Source organism: Vigna umbellata, chromosome 6, assembly GCF_029865625.1.
Source record: "Vigna umbellata cultivar VRB3 chromosome 6, Vumbellata_1.0, whole genome shotgun sequence".
Lineage (NCBI taxonomy): Eukaryota > Viridiplantae > Streptophyta > Magnoliopsida > Fabales > Fabaceae > Vigna > Vigna umbellata.
This window is the reverse complement of record NC_142170.1, coordinates 25,953,012-25,968,557: the sequence shown is the minus strand read 5'-3', so window position 1 is coordinate 25,968,557 and position 15,546 is coordinate 25,953,012. Positions and strand designations below refer to the sequence as shown.

General features: G+C 33.3%; 1 protein-coding gene across 1 annotated transcript; it reads left to right on the top strand.

The window, feature by feature from the left end:
• The first annotated feature begins 8,383 nt into the window (after positions 1 to 8,383).
• LOC148197069 (uncharacterized) lies at positions 8,384 to 11,567 on the top strand. Its single transcript, XM_088093210.1, has 4 exons — positions 8,384 to 8,651; positions 8,754 to 8,915; positions 9,672 to 9,890; positions 11,148 to 11,567. Exons 1-4 carry the CDS (start codon positions 8,439 to 8,441, stop codon positions 11,487 to 11,489), a joined length of 936 nt encoding a protein of 311 aa, XP_087949336.1. The 5' UTR covers positions 8,384 to 8,438; the 3' UTR covers positions 11,490 to 11,567.
• Positions 11,568 to 15,546: the final 3,979 nt, after the last annotated feature.

Sequence of the window (15,546 nt, the reverse complement as noted above, 5' to 3'; positions counted from 1 at the left end):
TATATATTTGTGTTTTTGGCTACCTTGATGTACTTTCATCAATAATCCCTTATTTTGTAGCTAAAAATGAGCTTGGAAGACTCTCCAACAAACGATAGAACTGGACCAAGAAATTAGCACGAAGAAATGCCATCAGCAGTGCAAGAACGCTCGTCCCAGGAGAGTGGACGCTCGTCCAGAAGGCAGAAGAACGGACGCTCGTCCAGAGTGGAAGCACGAGCGAACGCTCGTCCCAGGACAGTGGACGTTCGTCTAGGAAGGATGACGCTCGTCCCAGGACAGTGGACGTTCGTCCAGGAAGGAGGACGCTCGTCCAGGAGGACGCTTGTCCGAGGGCGCTCGTCCCAGAAGCGGGCGCTCGTCCAAGAAGCAGACGCTCGTCCAGCCAGGCAGAAGTGGACGCTCGTCCAGCCAGGCAGAGGACGTTCGTCCAGAAAGCTCGTCCAAAGGAGAGGACGTTCGTCCATGATAGGACGCTCGTCCCAGGCAGAGGACGCTCGTCCAAGCCAGAATTGGGCGCTCGTCCAGATGCGAGAGGCTCGCGCCCGGGCGCGAAACAGAGAGGGCGCCCGGGCGCGACTTTTCGCCAGTTTTGAATTTTTACGAGAGCTTCGCGCTCGGGCGCGACTGACAGAGGGCGCCCGGGCGCGATTTTTACTGATGTGGCAGACAGCTTATTTAACCCTAAAATGCGAAGGGGAAGGGATCTTTTGCTGCCCAGACACGATTTCTCTCAATTGGAGCTCTTGGAGGCGAGCTAGGAGCTGTGGAAACAGTCCTTCTTCATCCTTGGGTCTTCTTCCTTCTCCCATTTCCACCATTGTTGTAAGCTTGAGCTCTCCATTCATGGAGAGCTAGTTTCATTATTGTTGGGGGATTGATGTAGCCACTGAAATCTTATGTAAAATACTATGTTTTGAATGAATTTATGCCTCTTTCATTGATTGTTAGTGTTTAATTCCTTTTCTTAATGCTTGTTGTGAAATTGCTACCCATTACATGATTTTAGGGTTTGCTTGATATTGGAAAATGTTGGGTAAATCTGGACTTGGATTAAACACCTAAAGGAAATAGTATCTAGGGATAGAGCTAGGACTTTTGGTTGTCTTAAGATCTCAATTCTTAATGCAGAAATAATTGTTAGGTTTTCCAAGGAATTGGAGTCTAATAAGGAAGTCTAGGCTCTCTCTACCAAGGAATTGGGTTTGAGTAATTTAGTAGATTGACATTGGCTTTTGAATGAAGAGGAAGTGATTTTCTTTACATAAGAGTGAAGTAGGTGAAATCATACCCCCAACAATACCATTCCATATCATTTCTAATCTTTCCATTTCCAAGTGTTTGAGTATCTAAGATCACTTTTATTAATTATGTTTCATGTTTACTTTATTTGCATAAAAACACAAATTATGAAGCATTCTTTAGTCTAAGTTAGTTGGAAATTATACGATTGTTTGGTGACACGAGTCTCTTGGGAAACGATATCCGGTCTTACCGGTTTTATTACTTTGAACGATTTGGTACACTTGCCAAAGAGTTAACACCCAACAATGCCACAGCACCACCAGATCTCCCAGCACACCCAGCACAGTCAGGGAATGATAACCACTAACTCAATACAGTAAAGGAGTGAAAAAAAAAAACAAAAGCAGTGAACAGAGAATGCTATGCTACAGTGAAACAGTGGAAACGAAGAAGATGGCTGCAACTTAGGGTTTATACCAAAAGAAATTTTAGTTGTTGGCAGTTACAAAAAATGGTTGGTGGTTAAGAAACATTAATTGATTAATTAAGTTTTGACTTTTTGTTAAATGAAGGGTAAAGAAGAAAATTTGGGGGTGCAGGATGAAGGTAGTAAGGTGTAGGAAGAATCACTCTAAGTAAAAATAAGTCCTTAAAACAAACATAGGACCTGTCAAGTAATTTTAATAAGTGATTCACTTGAGCTTTTTTTCTCCAAAATAGGTCATTTAATTTTTTCAATATATAAAATAAACTACTTTTTAAGAAAGGGAGAATGATAATAATTGTAAAACCCAAAAAAGCTGGTATGTTAGAAGTGGTGGTAGTATAAAAATAGTGAGGCTCGATTATTTTAATATTAAACGGTTTTATTATAAATAGTTTTGTTATAAACGAGTTTTATTATTTTAAAATGTATCATCTCTTTATAAATCACTTTTCTACAGTTTTCCATATTCTCTCTAAGAGTTCTAACTCTTGAGTCATCTCTTTGACGATTAAAAGGTACCTAATTGACCACGATAATGAGGTCTACGTTTTTACCGGATTAGTTTCTTCAATAGAACAAGTAAGTTTCAACTCTTTTTTCCTCTTTTGTTTCCAAATATGTTTTAGAGGAATCTTGTACAGTTGCATGTGTAATCATGTATCTCCTACATGTTCTTGGTTCATCTAGAGTTCTAAGGACTCTGTTCGTTTGCAATCGGCGAAGCGTTCTTAGAGTTGGGTAGTGTCTTTGAGAGGTAAGGGAAGCTAGAATTTTCTTTAATTGATGTTTGTGGTATAAATTTGATGTTTATATGTGTATTAAACTGATTTGGTGTCATTTTTGTGTTTGTGCTAGTTTTAACTTATTTAATTGGATGTAATTGAGAATTTAGTGATGAAATGTTGATGTGAGGTATATTGGATGATATTTTGGTTTGGAATTTGTATGTTAACATGTTGCATTACTAATTTGAATGTGTGTTGTAAAGTGTATGGAATAAAGAGTTGAAAATCTAGGAGTTTTGGTAGTGTTGTGAAGGGAAAAAGGGTTTTAGGTAGTGAAATTGTGAGAGAAGGATTGTAAACTGGTTTGAGGCATTTTTGGTATATTATGAGATGTTTTGTGACTTGTCTAAGCATTCAAATGAAGGAAATTTGATGTAAGAGTGTTTGGTGGTTGATAGGTAGAGTTTAGCTTGGTTTAGAACTAGTTTTTGGGGGTTTGGACTAGTGAGAATTTAAATTATAGGTTCTGTGTCTAATGATCATTTTGGAGGGTGTTAGTAAGTCAATTGGGACTTGTTGGAATCCTTAAGTTGTTTAAAAATAAGCTATAACAAAATTCAATTTGGGTTTATAAAGTGATGTTTTGGTTAATTTTGGATTGAAATCATGTGATCAATAACTTTAAAATGAGTTTATGTTGGTTTAAACACATTTGTTTAGGTCCATTTGAAAGTAGCGGGAGGTTCTTGTCTGTAGGCTTTGATCATGGCCCTAGGCAACTGAAATGAACTAACCTTGTGTGGTGCTTGGGGTGGGCCAACTGTTTACCATACAAGTGCGCAAACTAACGAGAGTTCGACATTCATACCTAATTCAGATGAGTCTTGTCTAGGTTATGACATGTATAAGATGTTTGGTTTGAATTGAGTTTATGTTTGAATTAGTGTGTATATATATATATATGTATGTATGTATATATATATATATATGTATGTATGTATGTATGTATGTATGTATGTATGTATGTATGTATGTATGTATGTATGTATGTATGTATGTATGTATGTATGTATGTATGTATGTATGTGTATATATATATATATATATATATGTATATATATATATATGTATGTATATATATTTTTATTGTTTGATTTAGGAGTGTTGGGTTAAGGATGCAGTGGGAATTTAAATACTTTTAAATAGATGCTATATTTTATTTTTAATATTATGGAGGTAGGAATGAGTACTTAGTTCTAAATACTAGTTAATTTAACACAAAGAATGTGTTTATTTCTAAATACAATTTTGAATAAGTATTATTGTTTATATATTTTTTATTATAACTAATTATCATTTATATATTTACATGTTACATAATGTATAATTATATAACTGTAATTATATTTAAAATTATTACATTATTTCTATTATTTGAAACCTGAAATTCACGACAGAGGCTTATATTTAGATTACAATCATTTAACTAATTTATTTGCAACTAATATATAATTATAATTATAAATTATCATGTAAATATTAATGAAGTAAATAATTTTGAACCTATTCAAAATCATATATAATCAGACTAATATATATAACATAACAATTAAGAATATAACTATTTTTGTTTTTTATTGTTAAAAAATGGTACTAAATAATAATAAAATTAAAAGATAAATATGTTTTTGGTCTTTTGAAGTATTACGTAAAATTGAAAATAGTTCTTGATCGAAACTTTGATATTGTTTGGTCTTTCATTGATTTTAGTTTTTATTTTGCACAGTTTTAAAGTTTATTTTACGTGACAATTGAAGTTCCAATTTACCATTAGTTAACATGTGTGCTTGGTGATATATCTTGTTTCCTTTATTGTTGTTAGTCCTTTGTGTTGGTAAAATAAGTTGTAATTAGTCTTTGATTTAGAAGTTTGAGTTATTAACTGCCCTTGTGTTGTTAGTTTGAGTTGATAGTATTCCTTGTTTGTGTTATGAAGAATGAATTAGGTTTGCGTTATTAGTCTTTGACTGTGTTATGATGAATAAATGAAATATATCTTTATAAATGAGTAAGAAAGAGAACGGAGTCATATAGATAATTAAGTTATAAAGAATATAATATTTTCTTGGTTTAATACCTATTTTGGTCCTTCGATTTGTAGGGTGTGTTCAAAGTTGTCCTCCCTTTTTTCAAAAGTTCACAACCGTCCTATATTTTGCAAAAACGGTTCACGTTAGTCCTTTTTGCTTACGGCGTTAAAAAAATTAACGGCAGAGTTGTCTTCCTGGCGAAACCTGAATGAGCTGTACAATTTCTTATTACGTGGCATTGCTTTGCATTTCCCATACTCTTCTGCAGCTTCCTCCTTCTCCTCCTCTGAAAACCTTTATCTAGTGAAAAAACTTTTTCTCTCCACTTCCTCAAACTCCACCATTTCTTCCTACCTCTGCGCCCTCACCTTGCACCTCACCTTGTCGGAACAAAACTGCCTTTTAAAAGGAAATTATTTACTTAATTTTCAAATTTAGTTAAGAGGTATTAGGTGACAAACATGTGAAAGAGAAGAGGCACAAGGAAGTGTTGAGGGAGGAGAAAGACATAAACGTAGGCAGAGCTGTAATTGCTAGAGTGGAAGCGGTCCTCCCCGACTTTCCCTTTTTGTTAATCTGATATAGTTTCAGTTCATCTCAATGGCACACAATTAAAGCGAGGTTGAGATTGAATTTAAATTTGGAAAAGGGAACTTGTGTCACTGTATATTTTCAGATCTTGTAATACTGTATTTCCTCAAATCTTGTGCCACTGTATATTTCCAGATCTTGTAATACTCTTCTCTTTCTCCTATATGCGTAAAGATTGTATTGATTGAAATTGTTTTGATGCCCTCACCAACATGGCTACCTACACCACACTCCTTTACCGCGCCCTAGGTGCGATGAGAGTGAACGTGAGCGAGTGCGTGGTGATCGTGCGGAAGGGCAGGGAGATGGGGCGCAACGTAGTAGTGGAGAGAACCTCAGATCTCAGAACCTCAATGTTGAACACAGAAAGGGGAAAAGGGGATTAGGGTTTGGGAAGCAGCGTGCGATTGAAGAAGATGAAGAAGTGTGATAAAGCTTTTGAGTGAAAAGGGGATTGCCATGTGCCAGTGTCTTATTGGCTGAGCTTGCCAACTAATTGGACAAGTCATTTAATTTTTGCCAAGAGAGCAACCTGCCGTTAGTTTTCTAACGCCGTAAGCAAAAGGGATCCACTTAAACTGTTTTTGCAAAATATAGGACGGTTGCGAACTTTTGAAATAAAGAAGGATAACTTTGAACACATCTTACAAACTGAGGGACCAAAATAGGTATTAAACCTATTTTCTTTATGATGTTGCTCTCAATACAAGCAAAGAAGTCATTTTTCATACATGCATTAAATGTTTTAGATGTTGGTGATCGTTTAGTCAAATTGTGTGTTTAAAACATATTGGCTCATGTTAGCTCGTCAGGTAAAGACATCGTTTAGTTCTGTTTAGCGAAACTTGTGTTCAGATGCTTTAATTTTTTACTAGATACTATGACGATTAGACACTCTATTAGAAGTCCTATAATGTTTAACACTTTTATGTATATGTTAGATGCTCTTGTGATATCAAACATTCTCATATCATTTAGTCATCTTTAAAGGTAGCATTTAACATATTTAAATGATATCCTAAATGATTCTTTTCTTTAGCCACTTTGTTTGTCCAACACTTTTTAGATATAAAATCTTAATCTTTAGTGTTTTGATAAGTGTATACTTAGACATTTCCTTTTGCTAAATGTTGTTTGTTAAACATTGTCTATTAGACTATATATTGGAAAACGTTGTTGTTGTGAAACGTTATAATTGCGTATTACGTTCAAACACTTATTTTGTTCAACATTTTTCTTTAGTAAACACATCCTTTAGATGCTTCACTCAATAAACAATATTTCGTTAAGTGTTGTATGTTAAACTTCAAAGCCTAAGTTAATACACAGTCTAGTCTCACTAGACGATCTTATCTTTACATATTTGACACTTCTTAAGCTAAGAGACTGATATATTAAAACATTTATGAAGTTTGCTAAGTGTGTAAGAGCTTGAGAAAAGTCAAATTGCTCAATTAAAACCCAAAGAGGATGTTCACATTTTTTATACATCGACGAGTGTTAATGGGTGCCACTTGGATAATGGCCTTTGACTTAACTGGCATTTGACGAAATTTCAGTACCACTAGACCCCACCAAAGTTAGTGAGTTGACTGACTTGTGGGCGTTGGGTGCCACTAACTTGATTGTCGATGGATAGATTTTGGATAATTTAATCTCTGTGAGTTCCAGTGGCAGTGTTGTTGGGTGAGATGTTTGGTAGTTGGGTGAGTGGGCCTTCAAGCACCACTCATTGAGAAAATGGATACTTTTGTTGGACGAGACTAACAAAGTTCAACCACTTCCATGTTCATTGTTCTGGTGTGGTTGATGAAATCTTATAAGTTGTTAAGGTGACTATCTGTGTTTGAAATTTGTACGAGGATAGTTGATACTGATCTAAGGAGGATTAAGTTTGAGTTTTCTTAGTGAATGCATTGATATAAGGATTTAATATTGGAAGTTATCTAAGCTCTAATTATTATCCAATCTCATGTAAAGAAGGGTGATGTATGTCGTGAGAAGAATACAAGGTCTTGGTCTAAGGGTTTTATCTTGACCAAAGATGATAATAGACTAACCTTGTATATGGTAAGATAAAACTCATTGATAATGACTTTACAGAGTAGTAGAGGCCACCACAAGTGCAAAACTTGTCAAAGTTTGATATTAGTATATGAATCGGGATAATTCAGTCTTGTTTAACTCTTTATTTGATTTTCTTGTTTGTATGAATGACTTGTATGAAATATTAACTTTATTACTATTATATGAAAATCTCTTTTCCATATTAGCTTACTCTTATGTGTATTTTATCTTGTGTTGTTTTTCTTCTTTTTAAAATGATCACTTTCATCGGTGTAAATAGATGGGAATGTAACCATTGATCCAGCTGAGAATAAGGGAGATGTTATAGTTTAGTTTTTAGGTTTGACTAGTTTGTATTGTACCTTTTTTAAAGACTCTAAGTTTTATATAATTTAGTTGTTGTTTCTTATGTGCTATAGAATCTTGGTATAAGTTATGTTTTTATGGTTATATATATATATATATATATATATATATATATATATATATATATATATATATATATGGATAATTATAATAGCATTTCTCTATAATACCTATTTTAGTAGTTTTATGTTAAAATTAAATGTTACAATTACCTTTTAATTTAATTAATTATAATAAAAAAATCATTTGTAATAAATAAAATTATAAAATTTATTTATTTTATATCTCAAATTTTAAATAATTATGATAAAAATTAATTTTTTTGTGTTATCTTAATAAAAAATGAAAATGCATGCACCTAGGAACGTATTTTTCCTGTAGTTATACTAAAACTAATTGATACATATATTTTAACATTGACTGAATGGTAAAAATCTTTATTTATGCATGGTAAAGAAATTCAAATAAACCATCTTTATTTTCAAAACAAGAATAACTCTACAAGGAAATTACAAAGTAAAAATAATGATTAAAATACTATTTAAAGTTCTAAAAAGTTGTGTATTATCCAAGTTAGGATAAAAATAAAGTATACCTATATATAGATTATTATTAAAACAATAATAATAAATTTCAAAATATTAAAAATTTAAGCATATATCTAAATGTATTTACAAAATCATAGTTAACTATAGTCTTAACTAATTAATGCTATATCTAGATCAATGTCTTATCTAATCAAATCTAATTTGATTAGATACAGTAATAAACATTTGGCGCAAATTCATGACCTTCAATATGACCCATGAAATACTATTATGTAGAATAAAGAATGAGTAAAAATTAAGGATTGAATTCAAGAGTCAAATGTTGTTGGTTCTGGGGTGTCCATATGCTTATGCGAAATTTGTTAGTAATGATTTGGGCACACCCTTTCACTGCTTTCATCCTCCAAACACGATTTATAGCCAACTATGTTCACCGAAACTGCGGTTGAGATGCACTCCCTTCCAACGCCACAGTTTTAAGAGCTTTTGCAAAAGGGAAGAAGAAGAAGAAGAAATCACACCCTTTTCTCAGGTATGAAATGCCATGCTGAATCTTTCTCAGGTTACAGACCCTCTAATTCTGATGTTATCAAGAACAGAATAGTATTGTTCTTTTTGTTATTCCAAATTCCAGGGATTCTCAGCCTTGCAAGAGGAAGACAGTCCATGGGAGAGTGGAAATGTGTGGAGCAATCTTGCACTCTATTTATTCACTCTGCACATCCCTTTCAGTTTTGGAGGCTTATCCGTTGTGGCCTTATTCAACGGACAACCTGTTATTGACCCACAAACTGAGGTCACTTTTGTTATTTGTTCATTTATTTCTCAAAATCATTTGATTAAACCCCGATGTCATCCAAATCTTAGGATCTTATTTTGTCTATGTTCTAAAGATTTATGTTATTTAATTAGTCTCTTTAAGAAATTAACGTGTCAGCACAATATTACTCCAAATTTTATCACCAAATTGGTAATTCAAATGTACGTTACCATGATCTTACTAAGGAATAAGGCGCTAACACCAAATAAATGAATGAGAGGAACTGACTGATGACCAAAATACAGAGAAGATGATTTAGGGTGTGCGTGGAAATTTTTTTGAAGCATTGTAAATGGAAAATTACACTTTCAAAGGAGTAAATCTAGGAGGAAGCAGGGAGGTGGATTGGCGTGAAGTTCAATTGAGTTGATTTCCGCATAACCATTTACTCTAACTATTATTGTTGTTTTAATAGGGTATAGATCAACAGTACTTGTTTTTTAGTTCTGCAAAATTTAATTGGAAGTTGTTGTTTTAAGGTTTGTACTTTGCTGTCTTCTTGTGCTTGGGGATAGCTTTCTTTATAAGGCAGTGAGTACGTTAGAAGTTTAAGGCAGTGCAATGAGTATCAATGGAATTTGTGTTTCTAAATGACATAATATAAAGGGTCCTTCATCTTTAGATTTAGTTCAATGTCTGAATTTACATCTGCCAGAGTTTAGGTTCATTGATTCACAGTGTTATGTCTTTAGAGCAGACATTTTAACAATATCTTTTCCCTCGCTGATGCAGGCCTTATCTCTTCTCACCATTCAGATTCTCGAGCTTAGTGGGACTCTAGTTTTGTTGAAGTACACAGCTAAGCCACAATACAAGTTTACGAATTTCTTCAAAAAGAACAACTCATGGAGCTACAGGAACTGGTTTTTGTCATCAGCTCTGGGATTTGGGTTTCTTGCTCTTCTGATTTTCTTAACATCTCTACTTGCTGACTATTTATATGGCTCCAAGGTTGGTGATTACATTTTTTCCCAGTTATATCATTTCATCTGTGTAGAAAAAAAAAATAAAACTATATGCCCGGCACTGTCATAGTTCTTGCATTGTGTTTGCTGCTTACATAGGTACTGAAACAATATAAACTATATGTCTAGCACATTCTTTCAAATTCCATATTGTTCAATACCGATACTGCTGTAGGTAGTGAACCAGAAACTGGTATCATTATGTTTTTGCCTTTCACACCAGAAATATATTTTTTAACAAGCATCAACATTAGTAAATAGGTATAATTAATAAACCTTGACTCAAAAGATTGTGCTTCCTAATCATGGAAAATACCCCACATTTTCAAGTTGTTCCAGGCACTCCTGTTGCTAAACCATGTAGTAAATATGTAAGGGCAAAAGAGGGCTTTGGGATATAACAAACTTGCTTACATGGAAGCAGGTGTGAGAAGCAACAGGATAAAGCCAGAGGCTGTGTGGAATATAAAGTAAAATTGGGAAGACAAAAGATGTAAGCAGTTGTTTAATGGGGATATGACATGTATGTTATAGAAATTTGGAATGATATGTGGTGTCTTTTCTTTTTCTTTCTTGACTTTTGAGGAACTCTTAATATGTACCTCTGTTGTAATTTGGTAATATCCAAATTATCTTAAACAAATCCAAGTTCCAATCAACTAGCATTTTTTAAAAAATTGAAAAGCACTTGGTTGTAAGAAAACAAAGAACTACATTTTTGGAAGAATAAAGGGGAACTTAAAGGAATAAGAGAGTAAAGGCAAATTTGGAAATAGATGGTAAGAAACAATTGTTGTGTTTGGCTTCTGACTTAGAAAAGTTAGATAATTGCATAAGGCTCTAAAACTGCTAAATGGCTGAAAAATGCGTGTTATAATTTTAATTCAATACTTTAGAGAAGTTGCTGCACACCCTGTTAAAGTTAACTAATGTGAACTGTTATGCACTGCCTACGTTGTATAACAATCTTAGTGATTGATTAAATTGTGGAACATATCCAGCACTCATACTACTACTTAACTTTGTGAGCTGTTGAAATGTGTCATTATCATATTCTCCTGATGCTTATTATTAAAAGCATTATTATTTCAAACCATGGAACTATCATTTTGTCCATTCCCTCCTACCAGACCTCATGATTCTGTACGTAGTTATTCTAAATTTTGCAAATTTTTTGAAATGGGTTGAAAGTTATGAAATGGTGGTGTTTTCCCCTAACTTTAATTATACCATATGCATGCAGCCTGTGAGCAACCCCATTCAGAAGGAAATGCTCCTAAGTAGTGGAATCTCAAGAGTGTCTTGTGTGCTTGCTTATTGCATTGTCATTCCCCTTTTGGAAGAAGTTGTTTATAGGGGATTTCTTTTGACATCACTTTCATCCACCATGGAATGGCCACAAGCTGTTGCCATAAGCTCAGTTATATTCAGTGCCATTCACTTATCTGGTGAGAACTTCCTTCAATTGTTCATCATTGGGTGTTTACTTGGATGCTCCTATTCTTGGACTGGGAATTTGTATTCCTCCATTGTTATACATTCCTTGTACAATGCTTTCACTCTAGTAGTATCTTATTTCTATTAAATTGTATTTACAAATATGATTGAGCAAACTTGTTATCTTTTTGTTCGAGTGATATTCCATTCCCTTCGTTCTACTTTACTTTGAATGTAATGGTTCTCACTAAACGAAGGTTTGTCTTTATAACTTTTTTTCATCATCACAAACTGTATTAATATTCTAACTTGTTTATTAAGATAACATTGTGTGTTTATTTTAAAATTTAAAGCTTTCAACACATTTTTATTTTTAAAAAAGATAACTTTATCTTTTAAAGAGTTATATTTAAATTACCTTTATCTGCAATTCCTAAAAGCTTAGGACTATTAAATATAAAGACCATATTCTAAAAATATAATATATTAATTGTGCTATTTTTAATACTTGATGAAACTTTTAAGTTAAAATAGTGGAATGGTGAAAGTAATATGCCGTGCTGCAGCTAGATGTCACCTATTAACCATAATAACATTTAGGTTTAATTCTTTTCGACATCAATGTCTCAATTGGGTCATCGTTTTCTAGAGTGAATCAAAATAGTCCTTAATTTTGAAAATTGAGATCAATTGAGTCCTTCCCGTTAAGTTGGGTGGACGGCGTTAAAAAAATTGATGAATGGGATGCTGAGATGGCGAAATGTTACTGATGTGGCATTGAGCTGGCTTAATGGTGAGTTTTTTAGATTTAAAAAAGTGAAATTTGTAAATCAAAACGCTAACGTTTTGATTTTTAAGATAAACAGCGAACGACTATTGGGGACACTGGCTCCCTCCCTCTGCTTCTTCATCCTAACCCATAAACATCTCACGGCCAGCACCGGATCTTCATCTCTTTCTCTCTGCTAATTCTCTTCTCCCATACTCCTACCTCATTCACCTTCCTCGGCTCATCACTACCAACACCTCACGGACAGCCAATACCCATCATCTTCATCCTACACTTCTCAAACCACTCTCCAACCCCTCTGCTTCTCTCACCCGTAACCATCCCAACCACTTGTTTCTTCTTCACAGCTCACTCACTACTTCCACCATATTTCCCGTCATCATCCTGCCTCCATCACGCCTCACTTTCATCACCCAACTTCAAATTCAAATTCAAATTCAATCATCTTCAACTCTCACAGCGCACGTTGTGGCTTCCTCTATCACGCATATCACCAGAAACCTACCATTCCCAACAACCCAACACAAACTGAAAATAGACAAAGGAGAAAAGGAGAGCCCATCGGTGGCGGTCTCCAAGGATGACGACGCCGCGGTTGGAAACGGTTCCGATGGCGCGTGGGTGTGCTGCCAATGTCAAGATCAGAAGAGGTGGTGGCGAGGTGGCTGGGTCGCGGTGGTGAACGGCGGGCAGTTAGGAAGACGCAGCCCAGAGAACGTCAGAGAGAGGAGAGAATCTCTCGCGAAGGCTCCGGTGGTTTGCGGTGGCTCGCGGCGGTTAGATGGACGGAGCTTTGGGCGTGCGGTAGTGACGCGGTGGCAACCCACCTCGCCGGCAGCGCCCCAGGTCGAGCATGAAACGTTCGCTGTGACGCGGTGACAACCTCGACAAAACCCTCATCAATTTAGGGATTCCTCCTTCTCATAAACGACCGCTGTTTATGTTAAAAATCAAAACGTTGCGTTTTGATTTACAAATTTCACTTTTTTAAATCTAAAAAACTCACTATTAAGTCAGGTCAATGCCACGTCAGTAACATTTCGCCATCTCTCTCAATTTTCAAAATTAAGGACCATTTTGATACACTTTAGAAAATGAGAACCCAATTGAAACATTTGAATATAAATAGGGATGTCGAAAAGGATTAAATCTAACATTTAAGCTAAAAGTTATATATGAAAAAAATGTGAAAGTGAAGGGTCTACAAAATGCTTTATTTCTTGGGAGTCTATTATTCCACTAACATTTAATGAAATTGAATGAGTTTATATTTTATACACTGACCACTTTCTGAGGAGCCTTAACCTCAAAGGAAGAAACTATTAAATTTGTGTTTAAGACGTTTCAAATCGAAAATTTCAAACTGGCTATTAGTCTATTTACCTCCCACACTTCCTCACCACTATTTCCCTTCAAATATTAAATAATAATATCATAAGCCTGTTTAGATAAAACACTTATATTTTGTTTAAAATTTTGGTATTAAACTACATTAGCCTATTTAAGCAAGTTGATTATACTAATTTAAAGATGTTTGTTTAATCTTTTTTAATTTGTAAAACTAAAATAAAAAAAAAAAACCCTTGCTAAAAGAAAATAATTTACTTAATTCTGCTTTTCTAATTTTATGAAACAATAATGCTTTTGTTTTGGTTCTTGTAAAATTTTCTCTCCCTTTAATTTATAATTCTTATATTAAATTAGTATTTTATTTATTTTGGTTTTCATGAAATATGTTTTTAGTTTTAATCTTTTCAAAATCTGAAATTAGTAATGTTATTTATAAAAGGTATCTATAGACGGGTAATTAACATAATTTTTGCCCTAATTAATTCTTTTAGAGATATCACATATTTATCTTATACTATGACTCAATAAGATGTTATCATTTGATGATTTTACTCAATTTATCGTTAGTATGTGATTGGTTAATCTTTCATTAAATATATGAAGAATTGGGATGTATTACATAATTATAAACATTAAAGATAAATTTCAATTTTTTAAAATAAATTATTATAAATTATTTTATAAGGATAAAATAAAAAATTACTAATATTATATGAACTAAAATATATTTAAACTGAAATAACCCACAAGTAGATTTTATTTATAGTGCAATTGTGACCACTTATGTTTCCCAAATCACTTCCTTTTTAAATGAAAATAATTAAGGTGGTATTTTTCTATATTCCCAAATCACTCACATCAATGGAGTATTTTAATTTATCAATAAGATTTTTTGTTTCTATTCTTTTTATCATTTTTCTCTTTATGGAAACATAGTTATTCGTCCTAAGAGGTTATGTCTCACTCATCATAATTTTGATGTTTTTGTCCCCCACATGCCAAATTGTGTACTGGTTCAGAAGTGTTTTTTTGTCACTTTTTTTTTCTCTTATTAAAATTTAAGTATTTAAATTTAACCATGAATATACAATCACTTCAGCCATCCCAATTATAATGAGAAATTTATTGGAAAGAAACTTGCATTTGTCAAAGTAGAAATGTTAACCACTTAAGTAATTACTCGTTAACTAATGATTTGGATACATGAACGCTCTCGGTTTTTCTAATACCAAAATTTATCGGTTTTCATAATAATTTTCCTCAAGTTGGGTGACGATTTAATGTTAAAGAATTGATTATAAATTATTTAATAGATTCTAAACCAAAATAATTATTAAATAGAAAATTATACTAAATTTTCATATTAAATTCTTTTATACGAAAATGTTCATCCACAAATCACGTCATTTTAAAATTACTTTTATTCATAATTGATTTTAGATTTAATTAAATTTTAAATCTCTCATAAATTTTGATATTTTTAATTATATTCTTACTAAATGTTTTTTTGTCTATGTTACTATGGGCTCGTAACCAACCGAACAGTAAAAGTGTAGAGGAGTCTAAGTTATTTTGAGTTCATGACCGACCGATGGTACCTCCTAGGCAAATGAACTGAGCGGACAAACAGTTAACGGCTCAGTAAAATGGCTCATTTATTGACAAGTAATATTGTCATTCATTGGTGATTAATGAGTCAGACCTAACAGTAAGCTCATTATAATTTATAAATATTTCTGAGGACAGGTAACTTTTTAAGGGAACTTTGAACTCTGATAACTAATCTTGATTACAATATTACTACGCGAGGTCACTGGCTTGGACAAGAAGAGGAGAGAAGACAGCACTACTGGACATCAAAACATACAAATTTGAATGTTTTGGATTATGATTCTAAATCCTGCCGAAATAGTCTAAAATATGATTTTTATATATTTTTAATTTAATATTATCATTTAATTTAATTGTTAAGTGAATGATGTGAATGTTGTTTTGTCATTTCATGATCTTTAGTTGTATCTGTTAATAAAAAGTTTTATAGCTTTCATGATCTTTAGTTGTATCT